The following is a 16,832-nucleotide window of genomic DNA, read 5'->3' on the forward strand; positions in this document are numbered from 1 at the left end:
AAACTAACATATACTCTGAGTGTCCTTTGTTTTATATAACATGTTGGTAATTATATTTTACTGATAACATATTTTAAGAGCAAGTCAATAATACATTATTGTAAGAATGCTATACAATTTCTTTCATGCAAATAAAATATCATTAGGAGTTAAGATTTTTAGATTCTAGTTATGATTAAATATCTGACTATTTTAAATAATTTTCAATATATGACAGTATTTAAGTCAGTATTTAAGAAAATATTTTCAAATTAAACATGACAGTATTTATTTTCTTTGCAGATGAACTCACCTCTCACAATGATGTTGGTGGACTTTTTTGCAGGGTTTCCCACATTATTATTGGCAATGCAGCTGTAAGTTCCAGCATCATCAGAGGTGATGGCAGGTATGGTCAATGTCCCTCCATTCAAAACAATCTTTTCAGGGAGAGTTCCGAAGGACCTGACCCATGTGAGAGAGGGTGTAGGCTCTCCTCCTGTTGTAACACACACTAACGTTATGGCCTCTCCAGGATTTACAACTATAGGGTCATCCACCAAGAGCTTAATTGAAGGTGATGCTAAAAGACACAAAGAGAAGACATGCATTTATTGAAATATGCTGAACTGGAATCAACTGCAGGTCTTATACTATTCATTCAATCAGTTAAATTGAAATGTTCTTTTCTCAAAATTAGATTGTCCTACTCAAACTTTAGCTACATGTAATACTTCTGTAATTAAGCAGCATGAACTTATAGAACATTATTAAGTCTTTTACACCTGACACAGCATTTTGAGGTTATTTTCAGAATTGTTTCTATTGGCTAATGTCAGTGGTATTTGTTCATGGCACCCTAGAAAAAGTCACATAAGAGAATGCAAATATTATTCATTTCTGTGAATTTACTGTTGTGGCACAAGCATCACAAAGTGACTCGCCTCAAGTACAGCTCCCACTTCTCAGTGACACGCTACTTTTTCTCTCCATCGCTGTTTAGTCCTGGTGTTTCTATGGAGCGAATGGCAGATTCTTTCACCTTTGACTTAACCACGATGAAGTGACCACTGCTTTCAACAGAAACTTAGGCAAGTATGAGAGAGCATAAATCATCAGTCTTACCATATAGTAAAACCTGACTGTTGTTCTTCAGGTCTCTTAGAGTCACATTATGTGACATTGTCACATAATAATGTATCGTTAGTCAGGAGTTTTAGGTTGCCAGTTCTCATAAACACAGCTTTAAAGTCAGAAAGAAGCTATCACAATGCCCCAGTAGAAATACTGTGCCTACCTCTTTTATGCTTAATCATAAAATTCTCACAGTAAAAATTAAATCTTTTTGAATCTTTAAGTTAAATATAGAAATATAAACATTCACTAAATTAAAAATAATCACCTTATAACAAGAATGTAAAAGAGAAGCTATATAGAGAATATAAAATATTATATCATTCAGGCATAACTTATGACAGTATAAGTATATGCAACAGTTTTATAAAAAGATGTAGTGGAAAAGTACTTTATTGATGTTGAAGTTAGTATGTTGAGGAATATTTGATAACAAAGTGAAAGCAGTATTGTTTGCAATATATTTATTATATATACTACATATATACTCTAAATATATATTTAGATAATATGTACTATATATTATACACTATATGTTATAGTTTATATATTATATATATCTAGAGTGTATATATTATATACATAGTAGGTATTACTATATTTGACTATAGTTTTTCATTTCTTTTAAAAACCACATGTTAATATGTATGTATGTATGTATGTATTTTGTATATATAGTACAAATATATTATCTATATACTATGTATAAAGAGATTACTATATGGAGATTTATGTAACTGCATTAATTTAAAAATTATTAAACTCAGCTTAGAGCTGCATTTTGGCATTTTCAAACATCCTTCTTGCTTGCTGGCTTTTATAACATCATTAAAATAGCAAGGGAATATTCAAAATGTCACAACATCAAATCCTCTGATGTTCTGGCATTAAATTATAAAGATTTATTATTAAAAGGATGTTGGGAAACATACATAGTAAAGGTGATATATGAAAGTCACCACAGTTGGAGAGTAAACAAAGTGAATCAGGAAATGATTAAATATAAAATTAATGAATAGAAGATGCCACTAATTAAATCTTATAAAATATGTATTAAACTTACTTGTTAATATATCATCATCAAGATGCAAATGAAATTCTGATATAAATAGCATAAACCTAAAATTTTCTTGAATAACATTTTAGAAATCCCAACACATCAAACTGTGTTTAATGTGTTTTACACAAAATTTAAATTATACTAAAAGAAATCAAGTCAAAGTTCAAGAATGTATATTTGAACTACAGAAACAATGAATTTGCATTAAATAGAAAAGTATTTGATTATATAAAAGGTTATTGAAGAAAAAGTAGTTTTATGTAAGAAACTATGCATAATAAAAATTAGAAGAGAATTTCAAAGTTTAGAACTCATTTCATATATAGTAAGAAATTCATTGTTTTGACTACTTTGATAAACAGAAAAGCTTAATGTTATCAATTGACGGTCTTTATGAATCTGGGATGAAAGCAGTGCTGAACATGTTAGATTCGTTAATGTTGCCTTTTATTTTCTCAGATTGTTGTTAAAATAAAAAAGTAGCCCAATCAGACTATTGATATGATAACCAATCCCGAAGTCTTAATAATGTTCAAATGTATTTGCTATACTAAATTTTCTAACTTTAAAGCTTAAGAAAATTACGTTAAACTTTTGACATACATGCATTCACATATAACATTTAATGAACTTTTTTGTCACTATACAGCTTTGTTCAAGTATTACAGGTGATTCTTAGAGGGTAAATGGAATCATAACCAAGAGAGGGAAACTAAAGCTTACAAAAACATTTAATTTACAAAATTTACAAGTATTGTTTTTTTTTTAAAGATAAAACGGCTCTTGTGTTAATTTGGGGTTGTGTACAAACATTCTGAGTGAGGTTCTGCCTTTCTAATTTTATTTTAGGATCTGACTAACTGAGAAATTTACTATCTCACTGTGCAGACAACTGGGCATTGGATTCCTCATTTTTCTTATTCTCCTGAGGTCTGGATTTGCAGGTATGTATTACTACATTTGGTTTCAGTTCTCCACTTTTTTTAAAAGTCACATGTTAATATGTATGCATGTATGTGCTTTGCATGTGTCAGTTTATGTTTGTGTGCATGTGCTATATAGCACCAATAAGAAGCCCAGAAGTGAACTTCAGAAAGTTTGTTTTCTCCTTTCACTATGTGTGTACTGAAGCTTGAAGTCTGTATCTCAGGTTGGTGGCAAATGCCTTTTTTTGAAGAGCCATGCCTCCAGCTCTACTTGCTCGTTTCTTGATCATGTTGGTGTTAAGTTTTGGCCTGGCATGTACAGCCTTAGGGAACAATTCAAATGTGACAACAAGGAATGAAGAAAGCACAGAAAAAGGTCCAGAAGAACTGAATTGGATGAGCTGTGTTCTATAATGGAGACATACCGATGGATGGTAGGCCAGAATCTCAGTGTGCTTATTCCATACAGAATGAAAGCAGAAAAGGCAAGCTAATCATCCAGTATGAGATAATTGTGATTGATAGTTTCTGCACACAATGTATTTAGCTAAAGGTCAAAGTTCTTAATGAACACACAAACTTAGAGCAGTTGAATGCTTTGCGATTCTCTTAGTCAGTGCTGGAGAAGGACTGTCATGCCAATGGGTCTGATACTGGGGTAGCTGACATGGCTGTGTTCATCTTAACAACATATATTTATTCAATACTTTATTAGTTTCCCACACATTGCATAATGTTTCCCCAGTTACAAATGAAGTGCTTCAGTCATAATAGCAACCTGACTATGAACCTACACAATTTCCTTCTCTTCTGGGCACCTCTCACTGGCATTGTTAACAGAGAGAACACAAGTACTTTTTGATGGAAAACATAAGTATAAAGCTATTACTTTAGGACTTACCACATAAGAGCCACTAAATAATATTTTCTGTTGTCATTCTATTTCCTCCCTTATAGGCTTAGTTGTAGCCTGGCAAGGAGTGTGGTTACTAGAAGACAAAGGGTCTGTAAAATTTGGTTCTTCTGGTTAAATGTGGGAGGTATATTTTAAGATCACTTTGAATATTTGAAGGCCCTGCACCTCATCATATTTAGTCCTTAATTTGTAAAGAACAAGAACCTATAATAATCTCACTTTATTATATTAGTGGTTAAACTCAGATTTCAATACTCAATCTCATAGGCCTGGCATGTGCTGTTCTTTTTAAAAATTTTTATTGGTCATTTTATTTATTTACATTTCAAATGTTATCTCCCTTCCTAGTTTCCATTTCACAAGCTTCTTATCCCACCATCTCTCCCTGCTTCTATGAGGGTGTTCACCTACCCACCTACTCCTACCTCACCAACCTAACATTCTCCTACGGTGGGATATCACAGGACCCTATCACTGGTGTCAGATAAGGCCATCCTCTGCTACATATACAGGTGGAGGCTTGGATCTTTCCATGTGTATTCCTTGGTTGGTGGTTTAGTCCCTGGGAGCTCTGGGGAGGGTCTGGTTGGATGATATTGTTGTTCTTCCTATGGGGTTGCAAACACTTTCAGCTCCATCAGTCCTTCCCCTAACTCCTCCATTCGGGTCCCTGTGCTCAGTATGAGTGCTGTTTTTCAGCACTGTCATGTAACTGTTCCAGTGCCTTGAGGTGACACATTATCGCCATTTCTTCCTCTGTTTAGTGAGTATCAGGAAGAGAAGACAGACAAAGCCCACTGTACTAAATGATAAACGTAGCTGATTATTAGGTATGTGTTACCAAATATATTGGCTGAGTTAGCCACTAAAACATATCCACAGCTAGATCTGGAGACAGAGGCTTGTAATTCAAGAAATTTAACTGTGGAAATAGAAAAGCCAGGCATCCAAGGTCAATTTCAACTACACCAAGATTTGGAAGCTAACTTTAGTTGTAAGAAGTCTTATCTTTAAAAAAACCTAAGAAACTAAGTAAAATATGACCTCATTTGTAAAGCAGAGGACATATATTTTCATGTCTTTTTAAAACATGTGATACAGATGATTTTGAATCATTTTAAACCAATAAACAAACACAAAGGATAAAATAGAACAAGAAAAATATTGAGCAGGACAACACAGAATTATTAATTTAGATGCTGATCAAAGAGAAAAGTTATGGTTATCAAAAGGTATGAGGTTCATTTTCAGTGAGGTAGAAGCGAAGAATTGACTTAATAGAACAAAAAGTCGACCAGTGATCACCAGACGCCAGAAAGAGAGAAGCCAATGGAAAAGTATGTTCTAAATTCTAGTGTTCTGCAAGCCTGTGGACGAGCAGTACCTCTAGCAAAGCCACAGCACTGTATTTTACATTTTTAAAGGAGCGAGAGATAGAAACCCAAAGCTTCCCAGCACAAAAATATAATAAATGTTTAAGAAGAGAAATGATAATTAATTGCAATTTATTCATCATATATTATAAAATGTATAGCATTAAGTTTATATATAATAACTATTTATTATTATGCTTCAAATAAAAGTCATAGAAACATGAATCATATTAACAAAGGAAATCCTTCAGATGAAGGTAAACATTTATATAAGCAAAGTCTGCCAAAAGCCTTGTCTGTGAGAGAAAGGTATTCTGTGTCTAGGGGCACACTGACCCTTGGCACAGTAACGACGGGTGGAAACGACCTGTACAGCAGAGTCTACACCTCAAGGATCAGGACGTGCCAGTTTTTACATTATAAAGGCTCATTTTGTACTCAGACATTATTTTTTTCCGTGTTCTCCCTGGTGATCTGAGGAGTGAGGCCTTCCATTCCTCACAAACATGTTAAATGATTTTATAGCATCTTTCCGTGTAGCTCCTGTTAAGCGCTTTGCATCCTTACAGCTTCTCCTTAGGTATCCTTTGGGTCTCCAGCCTCCTATGCTGACAATTCCCAATTCACATTACAGATGTCGAGGGCTTTACTCTTTATTTTTTTATTTTTATTCTTTTGGCTTGAGCTTCACTGTCTGCATCATCAAATATATCTAAAACATGCTTCCTAAATTGCCGAAAGAGTGCTCTGAGCATATGGAAATAATTGCAGCTGTACCATCAGGTGTAGATAGTCTTTCTGTACTCAGTGATTATGTCTGACTGTGATGGCAGTTAGGATGTCAGGCTGATAATATGCCAGTGCTTAAATATGGAAGCTCGTTGTCACAGATAGCAAGACTTGAGTCCTCTTTCAGGATAAGTACAATAGCCTTGTATCGCATGTTATGTGCTCTGGAATGGGCATAGCAAAGATGATACACAGTTGATAGACAGACAGAATGACAGACAGATAGATGATAGAAAGGTGATACATAAGCAGATGTACAGATGGATGTTTAGGTGTATAGGTGATGGATAGATTATAGATGATAGATGTTACAGAGATTGATAATATGAATGATATAGAGGACCAATAATTGAAAGAATGGCAGAGAGTTAATATATTATAGAAAGATGAAATAGGATAAACAGTTCATCATAGGTAAATGATGGATAGGAGGAAGAGGGACAAAGATGAGGAATGATAGGAATAAGTCAATGAGGGACAGAGGGAAGATCAAAAAAGGAGGGTAAGAAAGATAAAAATGGGAGAAAAGGGGGAAAATAATTTGGCTTATATGAAATATCTCTCACAGAGTTTTGTGTGGCAAACCTTGAACTTCAGCTGATACAGTTAAAGGTAGAGAAATTTCAGGAGCTGGGGTCAGTGTGAAGGAATCAGGTGACAGGAGCAAGCTGTCACTGGGGTGAGGACTATCGTGAGGTTCATATCTGATGTTATCTTGTCATAGATCACTTCCACTATCGCCCTGCCCTTGCTATTCCCAAAGTGGAACTCACTGCTCTGCTGGCCACCTCTTGCCATGATGGATTGAGGCCTTAGAAACTGTGAGTTAAGATAAATCATCTGTTCCTTGGGTTATTTGCTTCCGGTGTTTGTTAAAATGATGAAACCCTGACTGGAGAAGTCTGACAGATAAGAGACAACAGGCACTTAGGGGTAGATAATAGTGCAATCCTGGAAGAGACCGGAGTAGATCAGACTGTCAAGAAAGAAGGAGAGGCAGAGAAAGAGAGAGGGGTTAAAGAGAAGGGATGAGAACAGAAATGAGCCCGGAAAAGCTGAGTTTCTGTTTCTCCACATTGTAAAGTGTGTCGTACTGTCTTTTTCTGACACAGTGTCTTACACACCTCAAGCCTGGTTCTAACTCGGTGACTTGTGTTGCACAGGACTGCCTTTAACCTTTTTGTTCCTTCTGCTTTAGTCACCCGACTACCAGCAGTACAGATGTGCACCGCCATGCCCAGCCAACACCTTAATCTGTAAGTCTCCCTGAGGAAAGACATTCTTCCCATATCCCATTTACCACCCCTTTCCTTGTAAAGAAAAGTAATTGTTTTCTCTCTTAAGCAGATTGGGAGACACTTCTGTGGCCCACAGAAAGAAGAATAGCCTGTTGACTATCATACATATCTCCTAAGACCAAATATTATACAGAAAATGGGACTTTGTATGGTTTTTGTTTTAACTTTTGACAGTACTGGGTGTGGTTGACAAAAAGTCAGGGACACTGTATTCTTATGGCCCTGGGAAAGAACTTAAAGCTGTAAAATGTCAGAGAGAAAAGAAGAGAGCAAACAGGTAGAACTGAAGTTTTCAAGATCGTCTGAAATACATCTATTAGAATTCCCTGACAAGGATGCAAGTGTGGACTAGTGGAAACATGCTTGCCTAGAATTCTTGAAGACTTTAGTTCATCCCCCATAAATCAAAAAGACAAAACAATAAAATATCTTTAAAGTACTCTAGTACTACTGGCTATTTTAAATGGAATGAGATAAACTTCTAAAATCATGGCAATACACATAGTTAAATAAAAGAATAATAGAGAAAATAAAAGATAATTATTTCAAATCTGAATAATGGGATTCATGCCCACTCAAAATCCTAGCAACTCTGCTATTAGTAATATTGTCTCTGGAGATTAAAGATTTTGAATAAATTCTTATCAATTAAGTTCTAGTTGAATTAAAACAGATTTGTTGAGGAAGAGAAATACTTACTTGGGCATATTTTTGAATTGCTACCTATCAAGGAAAGAAAACATAGATAAACATTTCTTTAAAACCTGAAACAAAAAAAAAAAAAAACAAAAACAAAAAACAAACAAACCTGAAACTAGAACACAATGCTAATCATGTATATTTTCACAGATTCTGCCTTTCCATGGACCTGGCGTGAAACTTCTAAAACTAGAGCCGAGTTTGTCACTTGGACTCAAGTTTAAACAGCACAGCTGTTACTTATAAATGTCTATCAAATGTTGCAAGTAAGCAACAGAAGTAATTCACAAATTAAAAGGTGAATTGATTCATGTGGAAAATGACAAAAAAAAAAAATAAGAATTACTTGATAGATATGCTCTCCTTGGCGTTATCTGCTTAATTTAAATCCTTCAAAATGGGTCTAGACTGTCATTCAAAGGGGAGCATTAAAGGGGGACATTGATAAAAAAATAAGGGAGAGGGTAGGAATAAAGGCCAGGAAAAGTGTTATGATAACCTGGCTTTGGAGTGAAAAACCTGCCTGTGGCCTGTGCAACTAAAAGAGTATGAAGCTCAGAACTCCCCGGAGATTCAGGGATATTGGAGGAGTTACTAGTATCTACAGCTCACTGGAACTTAATTTTCCAGGCTCAGACTATCCCTGCATCCAGAGAAAGTTTTTCTACAGAGGGATTTTTATTTCAGTTTCATTTCTGTTACTGTCATAAATGCTCTGATCACCTACCCATCCAGCCAAAAATCAGGGAAGAAAAGTGATTATTTGTCTTAAACTCCAGGTCATTACTGTCAAGTATTTAAGGCAGGAACTACTCTCTACAGCATGGTGTCCATGGTCATGTGGAAGAAAAAAGGTAGGCGTGGGTCCTTGCTTTCTTGTTCTTAGCTATCCTTTCCTTTTTATACTGTTCAGGACCTCCTGGCTAGAGAATTATTTGATTTAGGATAAGTAGATCCACCAATTACCAATCAAGGTCTCCCCACAGACAATCCTATAGGCCACTCTGATGCTAATGATTCCTCCTTGACATCTCTCTCTAAGTAACTCTGGGTTGTGTCAAGTTGACAGTTAAAACTTACCAGCATATCAATATATAAGAAATCAGGATAGATATGATCATGACTCAGAATGTACACGTTAAAAATTATGTTATAATTTTTAAAAAGTAATCAAAACTAAAAATAAAACCAGAAATCTGTCCACAAAAAGTGCATTAATTGCCAGGAAAGCCTAAGAATCTAAGAGCAGAAGGCAGCAAATTTGGTGTCTGTGGGTCACTGATTCTATATACATTCAAAATCAATTACTAGCTACAGGGAGATGCTGTATAAAGAGAAAAGAAAGAACAGGAGTGGGGGAGGAATTGCTGTTATTGATCAAGAAATAGACAGATGAAATGAATAAGTGTACAGTATGAACTAGTGAACAGTAATGAAAACACGCAATTTATTTCCTCTTCTGTAACATGACATTTATAAGCTGGCAGAAAACATGTAAAATGCTAACAGTTGCGGAAAACTTGTACATAAAAAATCACGTCTAGAAACTATGCTTTTGCTTGAAATAGCCCCCATTTCATTGTGATGAAAACATAGCTATTTTTTTTGTACCAATGCTCAGTCCAATGGTAAGCTGCAAGCATCCTGATTTGTATCAGTAAGGCTCTGGCAGAGCCTCGGAGGAGACATCCATATTAGGTTCCTGTCAATAAACACTTCTTGTCATCAGCAATAGTGACTGGCTTTGTTGGCTGCATATGGGGTGCATCCCCAGGTGAGGCAGTCTCTGTATGTAAAACATAGCTGTCTTAGTAGACACTTCAATGTGATTCCAATATTCATGTGTATTTCCTGTCAAATGTGGATAACTGAACATTTCATAAAACAAAAAGGAGTATATATTGAAAGTTGATTTAAAAACTGAATGATCTACCCACATAGGTGAGTTAACTTCTCAGTTATTTAGTATTATCAATATTGCTGAATTTCAGGAAAACCAAGGATGATAAAATACTGAGAATGTTTCTTTGAAATCATATTCAAGAATATTGAAGTATTTGAAATAGTATCCATAAATAGAACTTACTGCAGGAGTGAAACTTTACTAGAAATACTAAAATCAACAGGCATTGTAATTATTGTAATGTTTATAAGACAGAGATTTCTGGAAGTAGTCAAGGAAACATGATCCATTTCTTCACATAAAATTGCATTAAATGATTCAAAAAGTGATCAATTTCATAATACAGCAAATCTCAAGTAAGAAAGTCTCTAGAATTCGCTTTTAATTGGGGGTGCCTTCACAGCCTCTTTATTTTTATTACTGTTTTTATAATCAGTGACTGAATGTCTTCTTCCCAGGAAGACACCCTACCAATTCCTTTTGCTTAGATATTTATAGGTCTGTATCAGATAATAAGTAACACAATGTGTCAATGAGTAAAACAACCAAAGCTTCAGAAATAGACACTGTTACAAAATACTGCAACCTCTCATCCAACTAGGCTTGTCTCATGTGACTTCACACTGTTGCATCATCTTCGAATTCTCTGGATTTGTGTGCTTTTGAGTCCTGACTAGGATGTTGATGTCATCAGAGCATAGGAATTTTGAAGGAAAAAAAAAGTGCCAAACAGTACTATACTGAATTACGACATTGTAATATTTTACAAATGATTCATTTGAGTCTAACTCTTACAAAAAAATCAGAGGAACTTGTTTACTTTCAAGATGTTCCAACTTGATGAAGTAAAATGTCCACAGTCAATCTACTATGGCAATACAAACACCTAAGGGCCTGAAAGATCTTTGTAAACATGGAAGTACAAAACTTCTGGATTTCCTGTTGTTTCCTCTGTTGATCCACAGTTCCTTTTTCAGCAGGTGGGGTCTTGGTAGACCTGCACTCATTCAAGTTCAAAGGAGAGCCATAAATTTGGACAGCCATTGCTTATAGAAAGAAAACCCAAGCTAAGCATTTCCAGCTAAATCATCAGTGATGCATGAAAATATTTTGTTCTGTGTAGAAGATACTGGGATTTTGAGAATATGTCTCTATTGTAAAGGTACATTTAGCATGACACAAGCAGAACAGTAGCTGCCTTTGCTGCCTGGAGTTCACTTCCAATGTCTGACCATTCAGTAAGCACAACATTAACTAATTTATTATACTTAAATACCAAGGTCAATTCTTCATCAAGACCAAAGCGCTTACCAAAGCTATTGGTTTGATTCCTCCTTTTCAGAAGTAAGGATGATTATAATGCCCTACCACCAGAACACTCACTCTTATGCTTTTAGTGTGACATCTTTAAGAACAGAACAACAAGGTGATGAGAGTAATATACATTTTCTATCAGCAGGACCCAAAAGAGGACACAACAGAGATTTAGGTGTCTAGTAAAGTCTTCATGAAGAAAATATTTACAAAACTGAGCCAGGTGTGGAGGCACACACTGGTACTCTGAAGTTAAGGAAAAAGGGGATGATAACTTTTCAAAGTTTAGCTGGGCCAATTGTTTGCAAAAAAACCAACAAGCAAATAACATGAACTACTTTCTTTTTACAAAAACAAAATTATAAAAACTTAATAGCTCTTTTATTGTTAAACTTACTTAAAATCATGTATATCATTTATATGTTATATTGCTTATAGTGATGACAAATAATTGTTTTAACATAATTATTACACCTTGCTCAACAAGAGACTATGCCTCATTCTCCTTTCTTCAATTATAATTCTATATTTTTATTACTATTGATTAATGTTGATAAATAACACAATTACACTTCTTTGTGTCTCTGAAATCAAAATAAAGAGAAAATAGTTTGTTTTAGAGGAGAACTAGTAAATAGTAAGCTATAATGAGATACCAACTTTTAGATACTATCAGCCAATATTTAAAGCTCTTCTAAGTGTAAGATAAAATCAATAAGAAGATAGAACAAATGGAGACTGTCTACTGTCAAACATATACCTGACTACTTTATTTTTTAAATTGTGTATTATATTGGAATGTATTTTCAAATTAAAATACTTGTTTGATAAGGATATTTTAGCTTTCACTATCTATCCTGGGAACAATTTATTTATGTGTCACTGTTTGAATCCTGTATAATTGTATAACTCCAATTCATAGAATGTTGATTGTGGTGGGTTTTTTTTTTTTTTTCATAATTCTCTGGAGTCCGGGCTTTTTCTCTAATCAAAAATGAAATTAGTTTCTAAGGAGGTGTGCCTGAAGCAAATTCTGCCATGATAAGGAAAACCCTGGGGTGTATAGCTACACCTTTGGATATAGTTAGTCCTAAAGTTCTTAAGCTGTAGCAAGTATTACAAGTTACATTCGGAGCCCGAGCATCCTTGTCAGTGATAGCAGCAGAATATATGAAAGGCAATGAAGAAAGTGTACATACATTTTCTTTTTTATTAATGGTTATTAACTGGACAAACTCAGGGGTTTGGGATTGATATATCCATATATAGCTAAAGTGTACTTTGATAAAATTCTATTTTTCCTTTGCTATTATTATTTTTTGATATATTCTAGATATCAAATGCCTTTTAGAAATTTTGCAAAGTCCTTTTTTTCTCATTTTAGAAGCTCTCTTCACTTGTTTCTTTCTTTCACTGTTTAGAGGACTGTTAAATTGGACGTACTTCTCTAAAAATTATTTTATGAAAAAATGCTAAATCGATATAGATCCACTGAGTATCAGTTGTGTACTTGGATATATCCTGAGCTTTGAAAAATGCCATAACAAATCAATTATAAGTACATTCCTCCTAAAATGTGTCATTAGATAAAGCTGTTTAGATAGAGATGTTAGTATATCTGAGGCAATGTCCAAAAAGCTATATCTGTGCAAACATATTACTTCTATAGAAATACAGGAAAAATAAACTATAGGGATTTTACCAAATGGAAATATTTCTGCATAGAAAAGGAAAAGATCACCAGAAGAAAAACACAATTCATTGAAAGGAAGAAAATACCTGTATTCCATATGCAATCGGGAGTTAATCTCTAAAGTATATAGCAATCTCATATTATTTATGCATACATCCTAAAAATTGTCCTAGTAAGCCATCTTTAAAAATGGCTAATAACTTGAATACAGTTCTTTAAGGATATACTGAAGACTAATGTGTATAGGCAAAATCTTTTCATTGTTATCAATAACTAGAGAATGAAGAATAAAATACATTTCAGGATGCACATTAGTTTTTGATACATAGTGGTTTCGTGATATTTTGGAAAAATAAGAAGGTTTCACATTCTGAATGGTGTAAAGCAGAGTTGCAAGAATCTGCATGGAGCATCAAGATCAATAAAAATATATTTAACTTTCAGATTACTTTGAAATGCTTTTGAGGATCCTGAATAGTACCAAAAAATGTATCAAGACCTAGAGATATAAAAACTCATATTTATTACTTGATGATAGCCAAAAATTTGGGGAAAAACTAAATAATTATGCAGTAATTAATATGTGGATATAGTAAGTGTAATATCTACATGACAAAAAATTATTCAAAATGAAAATTCCTGTAATACGTGAAAACATGGATGAACTTTGAGGACATTTTTGTTAGAAAAATAAGCAATTAACACACTAGGATATCCATCATAAATAGTATCTAACACATTCAATCAAATTCAGACTCATGGGGTGGATCAGTGTTTGGCAGGATTTTAGGAAGAATGAAGCGGAGCCTTGTTAATCATGGACGTTAAAATATTAACCAAGCAAAATGAATGACCTCTGAAGATATGTAGTGCAACAGTTTACCTAGAGTCATCAATCTTATACACAAACACACACACACACACACACACACACACACACACACACACATATGTGTGTGTAAAAGTACATTTCATCTTTATTTTTGTCTCTTAAATTAAGTGAAACAGATTCACAAGTAGTATTAAAAGACAAGAATCAAAGAAAAGACTGTATTTCCATGTGTTGTCTGTACATGCAGTCATTTGCGTGGATTGGATTACAAAGGCACAAGGTTGTGCTTTGCAATGAACAAGGTGGCAGGCTGAAACTCTGGAGTCTGTACTCTATGTTACTGAAGCATCATGTGGACTTCCTGTGAACACTTACTGCTGCCTAATTCTACTATTATAGATCTAGTTCAAATGAGACTATTCCAACACTTAGGTAGCTCTCCCTTTTATCAGGGCTTCAGACAGAATACGTACATATACTCTTCTGTGTTTTAGGACACTGCTACTATGTGATAAGGAAGGTGCTTAGTTTTCAAATACACAATACAGAAAAAAAACATAAGAAGCACAAAATGGAATATTTCTTTAGGTAAAAGTAAAGAGCAATAAAAGTATCTCAATGCTATTTTCTAATGAAAGATAAAATAGTAACTCACTTCTTAACTCACGTCCTCTGTACACAGAAAGGCTAGTACATAATATTCTGTCAGTATTTCATTCCCCAAAGTTACCACAAATACAGCCTTCACATTCTAGTTCCATCACATTTAATTTTATTTTAGCCAAGCTACATTGCTTATTCTTATTAGATTAATGAGCTACTGAAATGTCTTTGCAGAGAAAATATTCATCATTGAAGTCCCAGAACTCACAAGGCAGAAGTATTGGGACTATGGTGAATGTGATCAATGGTTATTAACATCTACATAGTGAACTGCAGGTTTCATAGCAGCCAGGACTATACAGTGCAATAATTTCTCATCCAAAACCAAAATAAAACAAACAAACAAACAAAAACAAAGACAAATAAAAACAAACAGCAAAACACCAAAAAAAAAAAAAAAAGAAAGAAAGAAAGGAAAGAAGGAAGGAAAGAAGGAATGAATGAAGGAAGGAAGGAAGGAAGGACGGAAGGAAGAAAACAGCCTAAGAGGATGCATCTGCACAGAGACAAGATGGCATCACTGGATGAGTATATTCTTCTGCTTTGCTCAGAACTAGAAAGCTTTAAAACATCCTGGTCTGTCAGAGTCCAGGACACGAAGAGAACAGGCAACAGGAACAGCTCTATGCCACAGGTATGGGTTGTTTATCTGAGTCTGTAATTTACAGAATCCCAACCCCCTCAGGAAATAAGTAGTTACCAGACAAGTTTTAAATCAACTGCTTGTTTAAAAACAGATCGTCCAGAATTTCAGAAAATTTCTAATTTTGCCTAGAAGCATTTAGGTTTTCCAAAGCCTGAGATGTGGAAAGAGGAATAATAAAACTGAGACTTTCTTTCTACGGAAAACAAACAGTGGCAACTTGCAGTTTTCGGGCAGTCTTTAGTGAGAGCAATGTGACAGTGCATGGGGATAAGTGGGACCGTAGCTGTGAACTTTGTATGAGAAGAGAAAACATCCCTGCACCTTCAGCAGTGCAGACCTGCGCTGACCTGTATGTTAACATGCACAGTATCATTCTTGTATGCTGGAACCATGTATATGAGCTGGAGTGGCGTTCATTCTCTTGGTTGAGTCTTGAAAAAAAAATTCAAGGGTACAGGGATAGACAAGCATCAGTATATTTTTATCTGTATTAGTGTTTTATAACTTCAACAAGTGACTTTAAAATATTTACTTTCCTTAGAGAAATAGCACCACTTTGGGAAACAAAAGAAAACAACAAAAACAACAAAAAACCCTAAAACCTGGTGCTATGAAGAACATGAATGCACTGTTTTTATTTTTATTTTAAATACTCTCAATTGATGTTTTCCACTATCTTTCAGTTGAAACTCTAAAGCTGAGTAAAACTGCAGATTGATAACTAGATTATGAGCAGCAAATAAATGTTTACAAATGGCCTAAAGATTTGCATGAGGAATGAGCATTTATTGCACAGATCCTATGCCATTAAAGGTTTGGGTGTACATTAGAGCATTTTTAGAAAAAGCAATTTCACAAATTGGAAGCAAGTCACAGTCCCACTTCTTCTCTCTGTTTTTGTTTGTTTTTTTTTTTCCCATTGCTTTCCTATTCTTCTCTAGTTTCTTTTCCTTTCTACATTCCCCCATCCATGAAAACATCCAGTCCACTCTATGGACTGAAAAAGCCCAGCTGGGAAGACTGGACTGCCTGACTGACTGGGGACTGAGAGGTGTTAGTAACTGTGACCCAGGAGCAGCAGCCTCACATGAGGATTCAGTCACCACAGGTAGGATACAGGATGCTGAAGAGGTTTGTTAGGCACTGGGAATGTGCAAAAAACTGTACCATGTTCAGAAAGTTTAGTTTGAAAATTAATATATATATATATATATATATGTGTGTGTGTGTGTGTGTGTGTGTGTTGTTTTGTTTAAGAAAATAAAATCCTAGTGCTAAATTTACTTTTGCCAACTCAGTGAAGCAATTCTGAAGCAGAGTGGTATTAAGTTCTTCTCAGTTTCTTTTTTTTTTTTTTTTTTTTTTGTCTTCAAAACAAGATTTATTTTTTTTTAACATGAAAATACATGGAAAATACATTGGTCTCTTATCTGTTACAAATAAGACTCAAATTATTAATCATAACAAGAAGTGTTTCTTGAGATATTTCCATCTACACAAAAGACTAACAGCTTATTATTTTTTTAAAGATCTTAAACATTTTTTTGCTTAAAATTATACATTTTTGTCAGTACTGCTTTTTCAGACATTAAAATAAATTTTACATA

General features: G+C 34.5%; 1 protein-coding gene across 2 annotated transcripts in view; it reads right to left on the reverse strand.

Moving 5' to 3' along the window:
• The window catches only part of MDGA2 (MAM domain containing glycosylphosphatidylinositol anchor 2), a gene marked incomplete at both ends in the record, with an annotated part of 768,432 nt that overhangs the window by 224,029 nt on the left and 527,571 nt on the right, over positions 1-16,832 (reverse strand). For both annotated transcript variants that reach the window (XM_080937304.1, XM_080937305.1), the window contains one exon: positions 293-562. In XM_080937304.1, the coding sequence (XP_080793430.1) occupies positions 293-562 (270 nt within the window). The remainder of the gene's footprint in view (positions 1-292; positions 563-16,832) is intronic.

The sequence above is a fragment of the Micromys minutus genome, assembly GCF_963924665.1.
Source record: "Micromys minutus genome assembly, chromosome: 1".
Lineage (NCBI taxonomy): Eukaryota > Metazoa > Chordata > Mammalia > Rodentia > Muridae > Micromys > Micromys minutus.